The following is a 20,134-nucleotide window of genomic DNA, read 5'->3' on the forward strand; positions in this document are numbered from 1 at the left end:
TTGGAGAAACCATGGAGACGGAAAAGGGAAGAACATGGGCGGGTTTGGTAAAACGCATGGGTCAAGTAGCAATAACAAGGGTCCACACGGTACCAAAACAACCCAAAAGAAAAACAATAGGCCAAATAATACTAACTCAAACCAGCCCATCAATAGTAATGACCAAAACCAGTAAAATAAGAATAAGAAAGACCGGTCCAAAATTATTTGTTACTGGTGCGACAAACAGGGCCACTTCGCGTCTCAGTGCCCGGAGTGAATCCAAAAATTACACGAAAGTAATTTTCTCGAATTTGATTGTAATGATGCGATCGTATTTTCACACGAGAAAAGGTGATACTGTCTCGATACGACTCATAAGATAACGATGAAGGGTAACCGGTCGTTTTTCTTCGAACATGATGAAGGCATAGCTGGGAGGGTTAAATTCGGAGATAATTCATGTGTAAAAATCAAAGGAAAAGGTGCTATAATTTTCCAAGGCAAAAAGGGTCAACAAAGGCTAATGACGGAGATTTAGTACATACCAGATCTCAAGAACAATATTATTAGTCTCGAAGAAGCAACCGAAGCCGAGTGTGATACTCGAATGAAAGATAACTACTTGACCGTGCACGATGTCGACAATTGCTTATTAATGAAGGTACAAAGAACTCCAAACCACCTATATAAAATAAAATTACAAATTAAAGCGTTTATTTGCCTTCATTCGAGACTAAGTGAAGATATGTGGTGATGACATGCAAGACTTCGACACATCAATTTCGAGTCAATGAAAAAGATGTCCAAGAAGGGTTTAGTTAAAGGGTTACCCCAATTTGATCATGAGAATCAATTGTGTGAATCTTTCTTGGTGGGAAAGCAAACAAGAAAGTCATTCCCGACTATGAAAACATACAAAGGAAAAATGACCATTGGAATTAGTTCACGGTGATTTATGCGGTCCGATCACACCAGCAACCAAGGGTCGAAATCAATATGTTTTCACACTAATTGATGACTTTTCACGATATTTGTGGATTTATCTCATGAAAGAAAAGAGTGAGGTGTTTACAGACTTCAAAAAATTCAAAGCTTTGGTTGAGAATGAGATCGGAAAATCTTTGAAAGTGTTTAGAAGTGATTGAGGAGGTGAGTTTACTTCTCTCGAGTTTAATTATTTTTGTGATCAAAATGGAGTCAAACGCCACCTTACCACCCCATATTCACCACAAAAAAATGGAATTGTGGAACGAAGAAACCGAACACTTATGGACATGACACGAAGTATAATGAAGGCAATGCATGTTTCAAACTATTTGTGGGGAGACATGGTAAATCACTCAACAAATCTAATTAATCACGTTTAAACACAAGTCCTTGGTGATGCAACTCCATACGAAAAGTTGTATAAAAGAAAAACGAACTTCGAAAATGTTTGTATCTTTGGGTGTCTAGCATATGCAAAAGTTGAACTGGTAAATCTTAAGAAATTGGATGCAAGATCAAGACCACTCGTACATATTGGTTCCGAATCGGGTACGAAAGCTTATCGGTTGTTTAACCTGGTGACACAAAATATAATCATGAGTCGAGGCATTATTTTTGATGAAACCAAAAGGTGGGATTGGATTGAAGAAGCAGGAACCAACAATGAAGAACTGGGCTCATTCATAATACCATGGGACTACCGAGAAGATGAGGCGAACAACAATCAAGGACATGATGTAATCAATGATCTAATTGAACCGATTGAATCAAATCACGAGATTGAAGATGGAGCGGAAGTACAAGATAATGAACAACCAAGTCCGGTCAACGATAACGTGAATAATGTTCAAAACCAAAGGCCTACGAGACCAAGGGTGCATCCAAGATGATTTCACGATTATGAGCTTGATCTTGATAATCTTGAAGAACTTCTCTTCACAACCAATGACGTGCGAGTATCGGTTGAAGAGGCGAAGAGAGAACTGGTCAAAGCCATGAATGCGAAAATCAATTCGATAAACAAGAATAATATTTGGACTCTCGTGAACAAGCCTATGTGGGTGAAGCCAATTGGACTCAAGTGGGTGTTCAAATTGAAGAAAAATGCAGATGACACCAATAATAAATGCAAGGCAATGTTGGTTGCTAAAGGTTACGTGCAACAACCCGATATTGATTTTCAAGAAGTATTTGCTCTGGTAGCTCGAATTGAAACCATCCAGTTTCTTATAGCCTTATCCGCTACTAATGGGTAGGAGCATCACCACTTAGATGTTAAAACGACGTTCTTACATGGAGAATTGAAAGAAACCTTTTACGTATCGCAACCGGAAGGTTATATAAAGAAAGGCAATGATCATAAAGTATATTGCCTTACAAAATCACTATAAGGTCTAAGACAAGCACCTCGAGCATGGAACACGAAGCTTGATGGGATTTTGAAGAGTATGGAATTTTAAAAGTGCATGAAAGAACCGTCGGTGTACCGGAAAAATAAAGGATCTAACTTGTTGATTTTGGCAATTTATGTTGATGATTTGTTTGTCACAGGTACAAATTTAAACATGATCAAAAGGTTCAAATTAGAGATGTCCTAGAACTTTGAGATTTTGGATCTTGGAAGATTAACTTACTACCTTGGCATCGAAGTTAAACAAGAAGAATCAGGGATTACTATAAACCAAGAAGTGTATGCTCAACGCATTTTAAAAGAAGTTGGTTTACATGATTGCATTCCGACCCACATTCCAATGGAACCGAGAAATAAATTGTCAAAGGCCGAAGATGAACCTGAAATCGACCCGACATATTATGGAAAGGTGGTGGGATGCCTTATATATCTCTTGGAAACAAGACCCAATATGGCATATGCGGTTGGAGTTGTTAGCCAATACATGCAAAGTCCAAAAGAATCAAATGACGGTGCAATCAAACACATTCTAAGGTACTTACGAGGAACAATGGGATACGAAATCAAGTACGAGAGGAAGGGACAAATTCGACTTATTAGTTATAGTGATAGTAGTCACAATGTTGACCCAGATGACGGAAAAAGCACAACTGGTCACATTTTCTACTACAGGTCATCTCCGATAACATGTTGTTCGCAAAAGCAAGATACCGTTGCTTTATCATCAGCTGAGGCGGAGTTCATGAAGGCCACGGAGACCGCATATCAAGCAATATGGCTTCAAAATTTTCTCGTAGAAACCATGAACAAAGTGCAAGAGAAATTGGTTCTTAGAGTTGATAATAAGTCGGCTATCAAACTAACGAATAATCTCGTCTTTCATGGAAAGAGTAAACACATTCACACGAGTTTTCACTTCATTCGTAATTATGTTTAAAATGATTAAGTGGAGGTGGAATACATTCCTGGTGAAGAACAAAGGGCGGATAATCTTACCAAACCACTAGCTCGAACAAAGTTTAAGGAAATGCGGAGCTTGACCGGGATCGAAGACGTCTCTAGAAGGACTTAAAGATTCAGGGGTGGTTGTTGGAATCCTAAGTCGAGTAGGACTTGGAGACCAAGTAAACTTGGGATTATGGCAAGTCGGTCATAGTTTCCTAATTATATTCTAATACAAGTCGATAATTAGAATCTATATATACATGTCTAGAACAAGTTTAGGATCATAGAAACAATTTGTATTAAATATTGGTTTTGAGTTATTTTCCAATTAATCAAAAAGTTGTTTGATTAAATATTGTTTTGCAATTACGTTTTCTAAGCTAGATCGTCGAACAAATTGTCGTAAAAATCGTCAACAACGAGATTTACTTGAGCATCGATGGCATGTTCAACCAAATTAGCGCAGAGGTTGTGGCGTCCAACTCGGTCGTATACTTCCTTTCTGTTCACCATGCATTCCAGACTCACGATTTCTCCGTAAAGGAGGATTTCTAATTTTCGAACGCGGACCTTCGACTTTATTTTCTAGTAGGTAAGCGAGTGTTGTTCGCATAACGTCCCCGATAAATGCTGATTCCCACAAAGCCAATGTATCTGACGTAGTGGATGATGATGAAGACATTTTTCTAATTGTGAATATAAAGAATATAAGTGTTTTGTATTTGTTTTGTGGTTTGAAATGTATATTTATAGTAAGGATTTTTCTTTTTGAAAAATATTAGTTTAAAAACAATCACAAAACAAATGGTCAAAATTTGAGGTGCGGCAAGACACTATAGCACTGTGTCCTTATCACAACACAACACACCAAACGTTGTCGTTTTCACCGCACTATTGTGGTGACACGTCACCCACCGTGGTGTGCGTTTCCTTCCACTCTAACTGATCTAAAAACTCTTTTTTACCCGATTGATGATGTTCTTCTAAAAGTAACCGACAAATGAAGAAATAACCTGCATTCATATATTAATGAACTACATATCATAACATATGGATAAACCTAATCCGATATTTTTAAAGTTCATTAATATAGGAAAAATATATGAACTACATATCATAACATATGGATAAACCTAATCCGATATTTCTAAAGTTCATTAATATAGGAAAGTCTTTCAAGTGTTCAAAATGTGCACAAAGTTTTTTTCATTTGGATCTCAATTTTTGGTTAGATTTTTTTGGCTTTGATTGGATGTTGTTTTTGTTTTTGTTTTTGTTTTAATTGAATATGGCTTAATTTTAGAGTTTACGGGGACAAAAAATATCCATTTTATCTTTAGACTCTATGGAGTTTTTTAATACCACCTAAGCCAAGGATAAAAGATGCAAATAAACTAAATCATAAGGACCACATTAATAACAAATCAAACGTTGGACTAAATCTATCATATCCTAACCTGAAACCGTACAAAACCAACCATTTCTATTATTATATGTTCGATTTTCGAATGAAGGTAATGTAGCATGAGATAGATAAGGGGAGGGACAAATTTGTCAGAAAAGAAAAGTCTGAAGTGCCTATTTGAATATAAGACAAAGCTGAAGAAGTTTCTATGTGAAAATCTTTACTTACTTAAACAGAATTTCTTGGATTTTTCATGTCAGTCTTTAGTTCTATCTTATTTAACGCTTTGTACTTCCCATTTTACCCTTCACCTGCTTTCACTTTTGTCACAATGTTTTTCTTTGACTAACAATATGGTCTGACCAGTCAATGCTGTGTGCATCATGTCCCCACCGATAAACAACCTCTTCAAATAAAAAAGCGTAAGTAATTATGTCTTAAAAATTGGATTTTGGAATTTGAATATATAATCAATATACTACAAGGAGGTGTATAGTTTGATCATTTTAAAAAGATAAAAAAAAAACAATTATAAATAGTATTTATTAATTAGACTCTCTTGTTACTTCAATTTTTTTTGGTTTTGATAATAATTAAACATGAGAATGACGGTATAATACGGGTTAAAGGTTTTGGCTAATGAAAAATAATCATTTAATCATTTACTTTGTGATTATCTTGTTTTCATATTTATCCTATAAGTTTAAATTGCGTTTTTTATATATACTTTTTTAATATACAATTTACTAATTTCTTATACGTATTAGCCTAATCTTTCTTTCAACATTGTTATTCCTCTTGCCACTCTTCTTCATTTACTCATTAAACTCTCTTTCTCCAACTTCCTATATATTATGATGCAACCAGATGCTGCCATGATCTTGATAAAAATGATAAATTATCGGGTGATCAAGCTCCCCTCCCGCCTATTTAAAGTACATTATCATATTTTGATAAAAAGCTGTTATAAATCAATCTAAAAAAACTTATAACCTATTTAAACTAAACTATCATACTAACCTTATCACAACTCTAAATTTTTAGTGTACATATGTATCAATGTATTTTTTGGTTATTTTATGTGAATAAAAAGAATCTGACAACACTAAACAATAATTTATCAACTTATGTTGTTTTGATACCTAATAAATTAACTCAACGTTTTTATTAAAACTTTGTTTTGACCGGATAAACTAATAAACATTTTTAAAACAAACATAGTTGTTTGCATAAACAATCCCTAACACCCCTAAATGTATCATTATTCTCGAGTTAGCAACTAAATAAATATATATTTTTTCATTCCATTTTAGTATCAATTTCATTTCGTTGGTGATTAAGAAGTACCAAACATGAGCTTATTTCTATATATTTTTGTAGATAAATTAAGCTAATTTAATTATGTTAGCTAAATATAATGTAATGTAGTGTATATATATATATATATATATATATATATATATATATATATATATATATATATATATATATATATATATATTAAGCTAATTTAATTCATGGGTGGCTCAATTATTTTTAGGGCTCTAAGCAAGCCAAAAATTTAGGGCCCTTAAGCCTTTAATATACATGGAAATGAAAAACAGATCAGATGAATATGCCGCAATAAATAGATTCGGTAGAAGAATGCAATGTCGTTTTAGTTTCATAAATGCAACAATCATTGATTTATTTTTCCGCTTTATTTATTTTGTGGTTACTGGATTGGATTTTTTAGTGGACTAAACTTTTTGATTTTGGAAAATATAGGACCCCTTAGAATTGAGGGCCCTAAGCTTTAACTTAAAAAACCTCTACATAGAGCTGCCCTGATTTAATTATGCTAGCTAAATATAATGTAATGTACGGTATATAATTTTACAGTTAGAGTTTTTGAGAATATAAGATCGAAGATTAAGAAAATCCAATAGAAAGTATTCCCTAAAACACTCTTTGGTTTTATTTGGAAATAGACTAATAAAATGGCTAAAACTCAACCTTATTACATGGTATTTTACATGATTTCATTATTAGCTAATTATCACAATACCTTATAATAAGAGAACTTCTTGAAATAAAATTATGAATTTTATTTAAGACCTACAATGTTAGATAACTTAAAATATGATTTACGTAAGAAAGAATGAGCCACGAATGATAGGATCCAAGGAAGATTGAGTGGAATCAATGATTGTTTGTTTATTTGTTTCTGACAGAAAACGACAAGTAAGAATATTTGTTGGTAAGCCTTGAGCCCTTGGGAACATAATATATTATTTAATTCTTTCTTTATTTTATTCATTTTTGAAAGGACCAAATTGCATGAAATAACTTAGAGTTTTGATATGTTTTATTATTATTATTATTATTATTATTATGTTTGGTAAGATACAAAATTATAATTCGATTAAATTTATATCGGTTGATATTATAATTAAGATCTTTTGATTTGGTTTTATAGCTTTTATATATTTTTTTATTAAGTCTAATAAACAGTTGAGTATGATTCGGTCTTAACCTAATTAAATCTTACTCAATCAATAACTATTAAACAATTATTTATGAAAACCTAATCAAACTACATTGAGTCAAAGTAAGAGCACTAAATTTTAATTAAAGCAATAAGATCCAGTCTCGTCGACCTCGTTATATTGTTGTTGCAATGGAAAACGTAATCACATTTTTAAGAGTTGATCATGGATTTCTTTTTGAAAAGAATAATTGGAAGAGACAACTCTCAAACGTGTAATGCGAGTTTAAAAATAAATTATATTTATTTATTTTAGAATGATTGATTTTTTTCTACATTTTATACTTATTAATGTTAATACTTTTATTACCTTAAAACACTGAAAAACAATAACATTATCTGTCATCTCTCCATAGGTCTCTCATTGTATTTTAATTAATTTGTTGTGTTTGGGTTGATAATGTGTCTAGTGGATAGCATGTGCTATTCGCCCATTTTGGCATTTTCTTAAGTACTAAGCAACAAAGCAACTCACTCACCGGTCACCCCTTTGATCATATTTACTACTTTCTTAATTTAATGATATACAAACATTTATGTATCATCAAATTGGATTTATGATAGCTAAATATAATTTCTATTAATTGAAGTGATAACATGATAGGTAGTTTTTTACATCCGAACTTTATTATATCATTAGCATTCTTTATTATAATCATAATCGTTGTATAAAATAGGTACAACAAACGTAAGTTGATGTATTTAATTTTTATATAAAACAAGTATAGCAAACATACAGTTAATGTATTAATTGAAACATTTGTTTTGTTTTTGTTTTTTGTTTTTGTTTTTCTTCGTTTTTTTTTAATTGTACAAAAATGCTTGTCTTATAATAGTGTTGAAGTTCTAAAAGTTTATATTCATTATTGAAAGGAGATCTCACCAACACTATTCTATTCCATCCAACACCACATTAATTGTTGGTGATTTTGGTATCCTCAAACATATTAGTATAATCACGATCAGAGACAATTTGATGTTACTTTTAGCTATATTTTGAGTTTGAGAGATGTAGATTGCATGCTTGTATAAACTAATTTGATATGTGGAACATAAGGATCTTGGTTATAGCGCCCTAGCTAGTGGGTAGGGTTCCAAAGGGTATCACCCCAAGCACGGTTAAGTTGCCCGACCTTGTAGGGTGCGTGGAAGCCCCCACTCGAAATACGATCCATATGTATATGCTCCTTTTTTCTGCCAAAATCCTAATGGTCACATCTATTTCCAACAAACACGACTTTTCTCCCCATTTCATCTGACTTTGACTACTAAGTGTGTGTGTGTGTGTATATATATATATATATATATATATATATATATATATATATATAGAGAGAGAGAGAGAGAGAAATATAACCTTTACACATGAGAATAATGCATTTTGTGTTTGTATCTCTGCTTTTACCTGAAATCGGGATATTATTTTATTGGATTACCCCAAATTTGAAATTGTAAGCTCAAAATTACGGATTTTGGAAAATGTTTTACATACGATACTTGGATTGAAAACGAAAAAGGAAAACACATAGATGTTCCTAGTCCATCATCTGTTAATATAGTGGACGATGGGAAAGGTTAGAAACAAAACAAATGAAAGAAAAGAAAAGAGAAGAAAAGAAACAAGGATCCAAGAAGAAAATAGCACTAGTATGTTATAAATACAAAAAACTAGGTTACATGAAACATGACTATCTTGTTAGAATAAGAAATAATGGAGAAAAGAGTTATGGAAAAGAATCAAAATATTTGGGCCTAAAACCCCCTACAAGGTTTGAATTTTATATTTGTTATAGTTTATGTTAAGAATTATATAACCCTAATACCCGATACATTTTATTTGCAGGATGACCAACTTGCATGGTGAATTAACTCATGGATGATGAGTCATATATACAAAGATAGCCACTCGTTTATGACTTTTCAAATAGTAGAAGATAAGTCAGTACTCTATATAGGAGATAATACAAGTTCTCCAATTGTTTGTCATGGTAAAATTAGAATTTAGTTATGGAAAATTTCTTCGCCTTGGGAAGATTAACATGTCTCCAAGATTATGAAGGACTTAATTTCAAGTGGTGTATTAATTAATTGTAGTTATAAGTAAGTATATGAGTTTGATAAGTATATCTTATCGAAATGTGGTATATTTGTAGGGTTCAGGTATTATTATAATGAAATGTTTATGTTAAATATAACTAAAAGTATTTTGGATTATATTGATATGAATAATTCAAAAATTGTTGCTTCTTCTCTCTAGCATGCATATTTAAGATATATTCATTATGAAAATATATTGAAATATATAGAAAATGGTTTGATTCCACCATTTGAACTTAATATAGATAAGTGAAAAACCAATTTTTTAACTATGATAACTAGACAATATTTACCTAATGTAAAATGAAAGTATAATATACTTGAACATACATATAGTGCTTTATGTGATTTTCATGAAATTTCCTCCTTAGGTAATAAGATATATTGTGTCACATTTATAGATGATTGTGCACATTTATGTTCCATATTAATGAATCAATCATTATAGACTTACCTAAGCAATTTCATATGGACTGACAACTTGAGCTTCCTAAAGATTCAATTTCATGATAATGATAAGACCTAGATTCAAAATTGACACACAAGTATAACAATTTGTAGAGGGTTATGTTACTTGATTTATGAGTTAGTAGTTGTGTAATTATGATCATTTTTATATATTTCTGTGAAATATCATTGATTATTTTTTGGAGCGATCAAGAGAGAGCTAAAAAGGTTAGTTTACTTTGAGGTATGTATAGGAATATGCTTTTTGTAGTTTAGAAACTATTTTGAGCAATAAGATTCAATATTAAATAAAGCGTGTTATAAAACTTTGTAATTACAATATATGGTACCAACAACTAGTATCAAGAAGATTAGATATCTATTTAAAATATATTCTTGTTTACAATCTCTATTCTCTCAAAGATCTAAGAGATCATGTCTTCATAGAGTGATTTTCAATCTAACTCCTCCAACAAGTACCCACCATTCGGTGGGAATAACTCTATAGTGTAACTTAATAAGAATCCCATGGTTTGAAGTGATGAATTACAATATAAAGGAAGAAGTTACAAAATTCCGTTTTGTTCCAGTTAGCCAACAGAGAGACTGAAGTACTCCAAGAACTATACTTCGAACAATAAAGAATTTCATTACTTAATGGACTATAGAAAACAGATGAAAGGTAAATTGTGACGTAATTGATGGGTTTTACATGTAATAATGAGGACAAATCCTTATATTCTTAAGGGTACATACAACTTAATAGATCTATGTCATAACATTATTAAAGAAACATACTATTGAACAACAAAACTTATAAATCCTAGATGAGATCCAAATTCACATTAAATGGAGGGTTACATACCTTTTGTAGATCCCAATCAAGTTGATCAAGTTTTTATTGTCTCATTGGAAAACCTAGCTCTAATAGTGTGCGAGCCTCTAATGGTTCACACCTAAATGCAAGAAACCCTAGGAATGAAGGAGAGAGGGGAGAGAGGAGAATAATTTCATTCTCCCCCCTAAGGTATCTGAGAGTCACAAAAATTAAGTGACGAAGGGTCCTAGTTATAGTCCAAGATAACTTAGGGACAAAGCAAGATTTGAAGGATTAAATAATAGATTTAATCACAATCCAAATCCTTTTCTTATTTACCGTTTTGAGGCTTCTAGAAACCCTAATAAAGGCTCCAAAATCGTCCATGCCATGGACCATTATAGAATTGACTATTTTGTTCAACTATTGAACAATTAGAATTTACCCCTTGCACCTTTAATTAAATACAATTAATTCTGATTAATAATTAATCAATTATTACATATTTCATATTAATTTATTATTCATACAATAAATTAACAAATTCTAATTAATATATTAATCACATAATATATTAACAAAACATTTCATCTCTCTTTCCTTTGATCAATCCAAGCCATTTCCTGGTTATGAGGCAACCCAAAAAGGACTTTACTTTTATTCATCAAAATAATACCAATTTAGTTAGGACCTTAGACACTAAATCCAATAGTATCCAACTTGGATAAGTTGTTAACTACAATTGTAAGTACAACTCCGAATAACCACTAAAGAATGTTTTTCAAAGACACTGTCAAACTCTAATTATACGTTGGTCCTAAGATAAGTGATCAACTATTCATTCGTTATACAAGATATCATATGAACACGAGACATGGATTAGAATCAATCTCATTGTCCAAGATTCAATTTCTCGATTTTCTCATTTTATGACGATTGAATTCAGACTACTAATTTAACACATCAATTTAGTCTAGGCTCGACCAAGCACTTCTGATGTCAACAACAAATCATCGAGGGGCCCAAATATATCTTTTTTTCCTATTAAGGCAAAAGGAACGAATAAGATTCGACTATATAATTATCAATTTCGCTCACAAAATTAGGCATTATATTACACATTATAACACCCGGTTACGAGATGTGTTGGAGTAAACTAATGCACATCAGCTTTGCAAAATATGGCTTATATATCTCTATTTAAAGAATAGAAGATGTTATCGTCTTATAATTACTTATGATTGAATCCATGAAGTAATATCTAGGCATGGGTTTAACCAATACTTAAAATCCCTATTTTCAAAGTATTCATGAATATTGTAGCAATCCTTATGCAATTTACAATCCCTATAGACAATCTACAATCAATTCATAATAGTCTTAAATCAATACTTACTCCAAAAGTACGAATGACTGTGGCATTTTGAATAAATTAATATTTAGGAAGTAACACACAAAATGAAACACAATAATATACTAATTGTCCTATTGCTTCACACTCTTTAAATATAAATTATTCCCTATTATCTAATCACCATAACAATTACAAATTAATCTATTGTATAAATGTTTTGAGGTAATCGACTTAATGACTAAACTTGTCAACATTTCTCATGCCAATGCTCTTAACATTCTTATCATGTTTTCCTTTAGTTATCACTATTATGAAAGAATCATCAAAAATATATTCACTTCACAACTAGGAATCAATACTCATCTTTATCTTGGATGTAATGGACTTTTCTCCTTTTATGCCTTGACCTTATGTGATCTCAAGAATCCTTTAGTTAACATGAATGAATTTTCAATACAAATCCAAGGTCAATAATGAAGTTTTCTAGTCTAGGTACACTCCTTGGATACGTCACTTGCACTAATGCGGTCTTACCACATTGTCGAATCTACCACCATCTCCTACATGAAACCTTTCATGCTACAAATTTATATGAATCTCCATTTAGACTATGACTCAAAATCATTTTTAAAATTTATGTCATCTCTAACTCTTCTCCATCATGTTCTTTTCTAGAAGGAACCATTCCTTGGTATCTTTCAATACTTTGGATTCTTCTTGACAGTTATCTAAGGATTCCGTCAAACAATTTATGATACAATCTCTTGATGCTCAAAACATCCAAGACATCAGAATAAGCACAAGTGATAGCATTCATGATCGATCCAATATCTAAAGCATATGGGACTCGACTCATCCTATCATTTTTCATGATTAGTACAAAGGATCATTTGAGATTCACTCAACTCCTTGCTATCAAGCATATAAACAATCCTTTTGGAATTTTCAATTATTGAAACCTTTCAACATATTGTGCTTTAATTGAATCATATTAATCATTTCAATCTATACTTTTAGATCCAAAGACCAAGTATTCATGTTTCTTTCCCCTTTTCATCATAGCAAAAAAATTCCCAATCATTTCCTATTAGCAATGTTTTCATCAATATGTAATAACAGGAAGACAAAGATACTCTCACTAGCTTTGACATGTACTCAAGACTCATATGAACATCAAGAAAGACAACATTCTTTGACTTTCACATGGAAGAATAAATTCCTGCTACACGATGTTTGCTTAAATCTATAAATAGATTTATCAAGAATACACACCTTATTTGGATACTTTGTATGTTTAAATCCTTACAAAGTATGTCGTATATCCTTTGAAGGTTTCCTAATGAGGAAAGTCATTTAAACATCCACTTTACCATATCTTTTATCAAAGAAGGCAACAATGGTAACAAATAGCCAAATAGACCTTTCTCAGATACTGGTGAGAATTTTTCATTATAATCAATTTCTTGAGTTCTGAGGGAAACCTATTTCTACCATACTAGCTTTGAATATGTGTACATTCCTATCCATGTTAGTCTTCACATTGAAGATCTAATCGCAACCCACTGTCATAAGATTGGGCTTTGGATCAACCAATTTCAAAATTAGTTATCCTTCATTGACAAAAATTCGCTCTCCTTAGAGTCTTCTAATGACATCCATTGGGCCCACCATTGCTTCCTAGTAACTGTTAGACTTATCCAAATTGATCAATGTTTTATCACTAATAAACGAATCTCCTTCCATAGATGAAACTCATAAAACTTGGGAGGTTCTCTAACTCTACTATATTTTGTGAAGAGGTAAGGTAATGTCATTTGACTTAATTGGTTTATCAACCTCAGTTTGAGAGCTAGTGCCAACTATAGTTTCATTGTCGGTCATATCTTGAATTTTTTCAAGTTCAATATGACTCCCATTGACTTCTTGATATCTATATGTTCATTCTCTCGAGGAACATTCCTTCTGAGCTATAAACACAAATATCAAAAGACTTTAGTGAATACCCGACAATTTTAACACTTCATAAATCTCGATTCAAGTTGGTCATTAGTTTATCATCTAAGGAAAGACCTCACAACACAAGATCCAAATGTGATGGAACTTTTCAACTCCACATTACATGAGATGTCATCAAAACCTACTTCGTTGGATACAAGAATTAAGAATGCTCTACTAATTCAAGTGTATATTCCCAAAAAATTGTGAATGGTAGCGAAGCACGACTCAACATAGATCAAACTACATAACATTCGATTCTCCTTTTAGTAACATCATTACATTATGATATCTTGGAGAATCCAATTGTGAAAGCATTCCACAATCTCTATAACGATCATAGAACCTGATACTAAGGCATTCTCCTTCATTTTCAGATAGAAGAACCTTTGTCTTCACGCCCAATCTTTATTCCCTACTCAGTTTTGATACTTTTTGAAACTTTTCAAAGTGTCAAAGTTATGCTTAATCATATAAACATAACCACATTTGTTGAACCTATCAATAAATATAGTAGTATATGTCATAACTTGTCGTGGATTTTATAGGTCTACATATACTAATGTGTACAATATCCAACTATCCTTTGTCTCCATTACATGTTCATGTGAATGGTAACTAAGTTGTCTTGCCAACATACAAGGCTCACATTCATCATCCAACTCAAGGTCGAATGATTCCATCTTGGTCCAATTAGAGATTGGTGATGTGATTCTTACTTATATAGCCAAGGGAATGATGCCATAAGCATGATCATATCTAAACTATTAGAAGAATCAATGTTCAAGTCATAACTGCTATTTTTAGAAATGCAAACCATAATTTCATGAATGCCAGTTGCAAGAAGATGTTTTAAACATAAAACCATCATCTTTATAAACTAGAATTATCACTTTTCCATTATGAAGTGAACATTGAAATTCATGTTTATACAATGCATAAGAAATTTTGATTTCTAGACATCTCTGAAGAGTAATAGCAAGCGACTAGATTTATCCTAACTCTATTACCATACACAAGCTCAAAATCCTCAATCATTGAGACATGCGACATTCGTCGATTCCAATGATCAGGTTTAGCTCTTTATTCTTAACTTCCTTCTTTCTTATAGACACTATAATGTTATTCAAATGTGAATATCACATCATGCATCAAGTTTGTAAGAATTGGATGAATTGGAGTTCGATTATCTAAGTACTTGATGTAGAGTCAGACATTTGACCTTGCCATCCCAAAATACTTAGGGCAATCTTTGTTTCTTATGATCCTTGTCATTGCATTACTTTCAACTTGCCTTTTTTTTGAATCATCGTTGCATGGAATAGAGGACACACTAACTCTATTCCTTCATAGTGGAGAATTTTCGGCCAAAATTATTCCTTTCCATTTAGGATTTGAACATTTCCTATTTATTCCACCAACATTCAAAAGAGATGATTGGAAATGGATAAGAAATCTAATTCCTTTTCGGTTTTCTTACTTTTAAGAATCTCATCAATGTTTTCTCCATAATATTCAAATGATAAAGTTAAAATTATCATAAGAACTAATGTAAGATCCAAGCACACGATCTATAACAAGACTTTTGTCAAGGGTAACATTGAGACTCTAGAGTTTGTCTATGTAGCTCTCATTGATTACATAGAAAACTATTTTCTTCAATTTGAATGTAATTAGGAAATTTTAATAATGTTCAAATCACTCTTGTCTAGCCATTTGGTGAAACATTTCACTCAAATGCAAATTTATTTCATATGTTCACATGTCCACAAAAATTTCACTATAAAACATTGAGAACATAGACATAATGATGCAACAGACCTTTTTTTGACAAATCTATATTTTATGAGAATAATAACTTATCTAAAGTTTACGCATTATTGATTTAAAGATATGCTCATTATGGACATCTATCCTAATATCAGAATCAAGGAAGATCCCATAATAAATGAGCTATTCTTGAGGGAGAGCAAATAGATGCTAAAATTTAGAAGGTAAGCGAGGTGGGAGGGGATTCCACTTAACTTAAAGGAGAAAGTTTAATTAAGTCGATTTTATCCTTATTAACCTAATTTTAAATTAAGTCTAGGATCCATAAATATTATTCGTAACATGAAGAGGGGTGTTGTAATCACATCACAAATCTATTTTAGGTAGGTAAAGCACGTGACCAATTTTAATCAAACAAAACTCCAAGATCTATTGAGATCATTGAATAATCAATGACGCGTTAATCATAGATTATGCTCTTCGATTTGTGACTAGGATGCCACTAATCACAAATAAGATGTGAATAACCATACAAACTCTCTTGACAACCTTGAAGTCTTTTGTTATCTCAAATTTGATGTTCCGGTAAACCACACATGCTCCATCAATTAATGATAATTTTTGAGTTGTGCCATCATAACAAATTTATAGTCCCAAATTAGTGTGTTAGTTAACCCTACACGCTCCACTAACGACTCATAAACATTGATGTGTGTTTTCATGGATTAGCATACAATGTCACATTTTCCTATAGTAACTAGAGTGAGATTTTCAAAAAAGGTTCTAGTACTTTATATCATTATACTGTTAATAAGTTAAGTCCTTTCAAAGCCGTTCAAATAATGACCATCCACCATACAAGGGAGCGGTGGGTGAGAGTGGACACCGAATGCAGGTCATTTTATAGGTCGTTTCCTTATACCCCTAGAGTATGGCTTCGTGAATGAGGTCTGCTATTTATTCGACTGACCTTTCTTATACATATAGTAATTAACTTTTAATAAATAAGTGTAAGGGTTTATTGTAAACATTTTAAAGTCACAAAGTTTAATGTTAATTAAATTAGACATTTAAATTAATCAATAAATATCCTTTAATTAATCAAATAATTAAATGAAATTAAATCGTGAGGATAATTCACAGATTCAAGATTTAGGATATCTGATTATCAAGATAAATATTCATACTTTATACAATTAAAATTATATTACCTAAGGTAATTATACTAATAAATTTGAATTATTCAAATAAAAGATTTCGCTAATAAGATGCTCCTTACAATGTGGCAGAGGAAAGCCACATCGTGACAGAAAGAAAAACACAGATCAGAAGATCGCCACGATGTGGTAGAAAGATGCCCACGTCATGGTTGCGACATAATGACGATTCTGTTTTCTTCAATTTTTCAAGTTCAACCAATGCACATTTAATTGTTAGACAATCTAATTCTCTGATACCGCTGATGGGTTTTACAGGTAATAATGTGGAAAAATCCTTATATTCTTAAGGGTACATGCAACCTAAAGATTTATGTCATAACACTATTGAAGCAACATACTATTGAACAACAAAATTTATAAAGCCTTGATTAGATCAAAATTCACATTAAATGGAGGGTTACATACCTTTTTTTAGATCCCAATCAAGTTAATCAATGTCTTCTTGTCTCCTTGGAAAACCTAGCTCCAATAGTGTGCGAGCCTCTAATGGTTCACATCTAAAATGCAAGAAACCCTAGGATTGAAGGAGAGAGGAGAGAGAAGAAGATAGTTACGTTCTCCCCCTAAGGTATTTGAGTGTCATGAAAATCAGGTGCCCAAGGGTCCTATTTATACTCAAAGATAACTTAGGGACAAAGAAAGATTTGAAGGATTAAATAATAGATTTAATCCCAATCCAAATCCTTTCCTTATTTATCATTAGGAGGCTTCTAGAAAGCCTAAGAAAGGCTCCAAAACCATCCATGCCATGGACCATTCTAGAATTGCCTCTTTTGTTCAATTATAGAACAATTATAATTCACCCCTTGCACCTTTAATTAATTTCAATTAATCCCGAATTAATTCTAGATTAATTCTAATTAATAATAAATCGATTATTACCTATTTCTAATTAATTTATTTTTCATATAATAAGTTAACAAATCCTTAATTAACAAATTCTAATAATATATTAATCACATAAAATATTAACAAAGCATTATCTCTCTCTCTCTCTCTCTCCCTGCCTCTCTCTTTCACTCTCCCTCTCTTTCTCTCTCTCTCCTTTGATCAATCCAAACCATTTTCTGGCAACCCAAAAGGACTTACTTTTATTCATCAAAATTATACCAATTTATTTAGCATCTTAGACAATTAATCCAACAGTAATATCCAAACTTGTTATCCATAGTGCTCTGTCTTATGAAGAGCACCACAGAATTGAAGGATATAACTCTACAAACAAATGCTTGAATGAGGTTAAGGCTAACTAGGAAAACCATTATAAGTATAGGAACTACTACTTCTTTAATTATAAGAGTGAGTATGTCACTCATACGTTCAATAGTTAACTGTCTTCTTAATAATTTTAATAAGTTTAAGATTAATAAGCATAACTCTAAGATGGTGCATCCTCTAAAAGGCTCAAGATATATCAAATGGATTTAAATATTGGATTCCTTCATGGTTATATCCAAGAAGGAATTGTTTGGTAACATCCTCCAACACAAATTTGTGTTTGCTCTCTTTTTCTCATTGAAAAAAAAAATAGAAAAAAAAGGATGAGATGAAATGGATATGATGAAAGTTGGGGGTGAGGATGGTGGAAATGACATTACCAAACATTGTTGAGTTATAGATGGTATGAAGTGTTAGGAAACTAGCCTCAATGATCCCCAACCAATAACAACAAAAGAGAAAAACTAGACATAAGAATATACGTGGAAAAATCCAAAACAAGAGAAAACCCACGACTCTCTAGCGAGAAATATCCACTATAAGATAAATTGATACAATCATATAAGCTAGTCTTTTAAGCCTCCATTAAAATTACACCAACATTCCCCAAACTGATGACTAACACTTTCTATATTCTAATAAAATAGAAGAAAAGAAAGATGTAACGTCCCAAATTCCAACCCAAAATTTTCATCTAAAACAAGATTAAACATTCAAGCACATTTCTGAAAAACATATTATCTACATACATATTAACCAAAGGCACCTTCCCAACATTCCCCAAACTGATGACTAACACTTTCTATATAGGTTGTCTTAAGAATGCATAATCATATATATATATATATATATATATATATATATATATATATATATATATATATATATATATATAGTGAATAAATAAGATAAATAATAGAACATATGAGAATATGTGGCTAATAAATAAGATAAATAGTAGAAAATATGATACATTTATGTATGTACCATCACCTTTTTTGATGTGTTTATAGCTCATCCTCTCTCTTAAATGCATTTTGGTGCTTTTTTGGTGATCCTTTGGTGCTCTTGTGTGAAGTTGCATGAAAGCTTGGGTAAGGAAACATTGATCTTGAAGATATCAGCCTTCTCAACACCTTTAGACCATGGTGATATCTAAAGATTCAAGCTTATTATATTTCCTCAATTGACTTTTTGACAAACTGTTGGTCAAACTTGTCGAGGGAAAGTTTTAGGTTAAGTATGGACCTATGTTTAGTATTTAAGCATTTTGTGAGACTAATATGTGTGAGTATTCATGTGAGAATCGTTGATCCTTTAGTCTCATGTTTTGGTGAGTTTTCTCACTATAATACGTGTGGCATTGTATATCTTTTGCATGATAGGATATAAGTATTATTAGAAATTAAATATGCTAGTAGACTATGTAGTCTTTGTTATGTATTAGATTTATTGATTGTTTGATATTTTAATGTCTCACAATTGGATAGGTATTGGTAGTTGGTTTGTAACATCCCAACAACCATGATACAAAATTTAATTTTTCTGTTAAGGTAAAATCATTGTTTCTAATCAATACCTAAGTCAAAACCAAGTATCAAATACAAATACCCCAAAATAAAGGTATTACAAAATCTCCAAAACATAATACAGAAGGATGTGTATGATCACGGCTTCGGTTTGCCCCAACCATCAGAATTTCCTGAAATATAACACTTAAACCGTAAGCCAAAGCTTAGTGAAAACCCACCACACAAACATATAACAACATAGATATTGGGTCCTCAGCCATCGGGCTGGATTACTCCTAATCCCACAACATGAGCTTGGCTTCCCTCTTTGGCCCACAACTCATGTATGGATTGCTCCCGGGCCTACAAAATAAGTCTAGATTTCCATTTATGGCCCACAAATTATGTATGGCTTACTCTCGGGTTTGTTGACTTCCGTACAGAGTAG

The 20,134-nt window shown here is 31.9% G+C and overlaps 1 protein-coding gene across 1 annotated transcript; it reads left to right on the forward strand.

The window, feature by feature from the left end:
• The first annotated feature begins 2,831 nt into the window (after positions 1-2,831).
• Positions 2,832-3,452, forward strand: LOC122194815 (secreted RxLR effector protein 161-like). The gene is made up of 2 exons (XM_042896064.1): positions 2,832-3,270; positions 3,328-3,452. Exons 1-2 carry the CDS (start codon positions 2,832-2,834, stop codon positions 3,450-3,452), a joined length of 564 nt encoding a protein of 187 aa, XP_042751998.1.
• Positions 3,453-20,134: the final 16,682 nt, after the last annotated feature.

The sequence above is a fragment of the Lactuca sativa genome, chromosome 6, assembly GCF_002870075.4.
Source record: "Lactuca sativa cultivar Salinas chromosome 6, Lsat_Salinas_v11, whole genome shotgun sequence".
Lineage (NCBI taxonomy): Eukaryota > Viridiplantae > Streptophyta > Magnoliopsida > Asterales > Asteraceae > Lactuca > Lactuca sativa.

What these genes read in the sequence shown, in the direction of transcription:
- LOC122194815 (XM_042896064.1), top strand. Translation starts at nt 2,832, where the DNA reads ATGGCATATGCGGTTGGAGTTGTTAGCCAATACATGCAAAGTCCAAAA. An exon ending in TCTCGTCTTTCATGGAAAGA is followed by an intron (nt 3,271 to 3,327) that starts GTAAACACATTC and finishes AAAATGATTAAG; the next exon opens with TGGAGGTGGAATACATTCCT.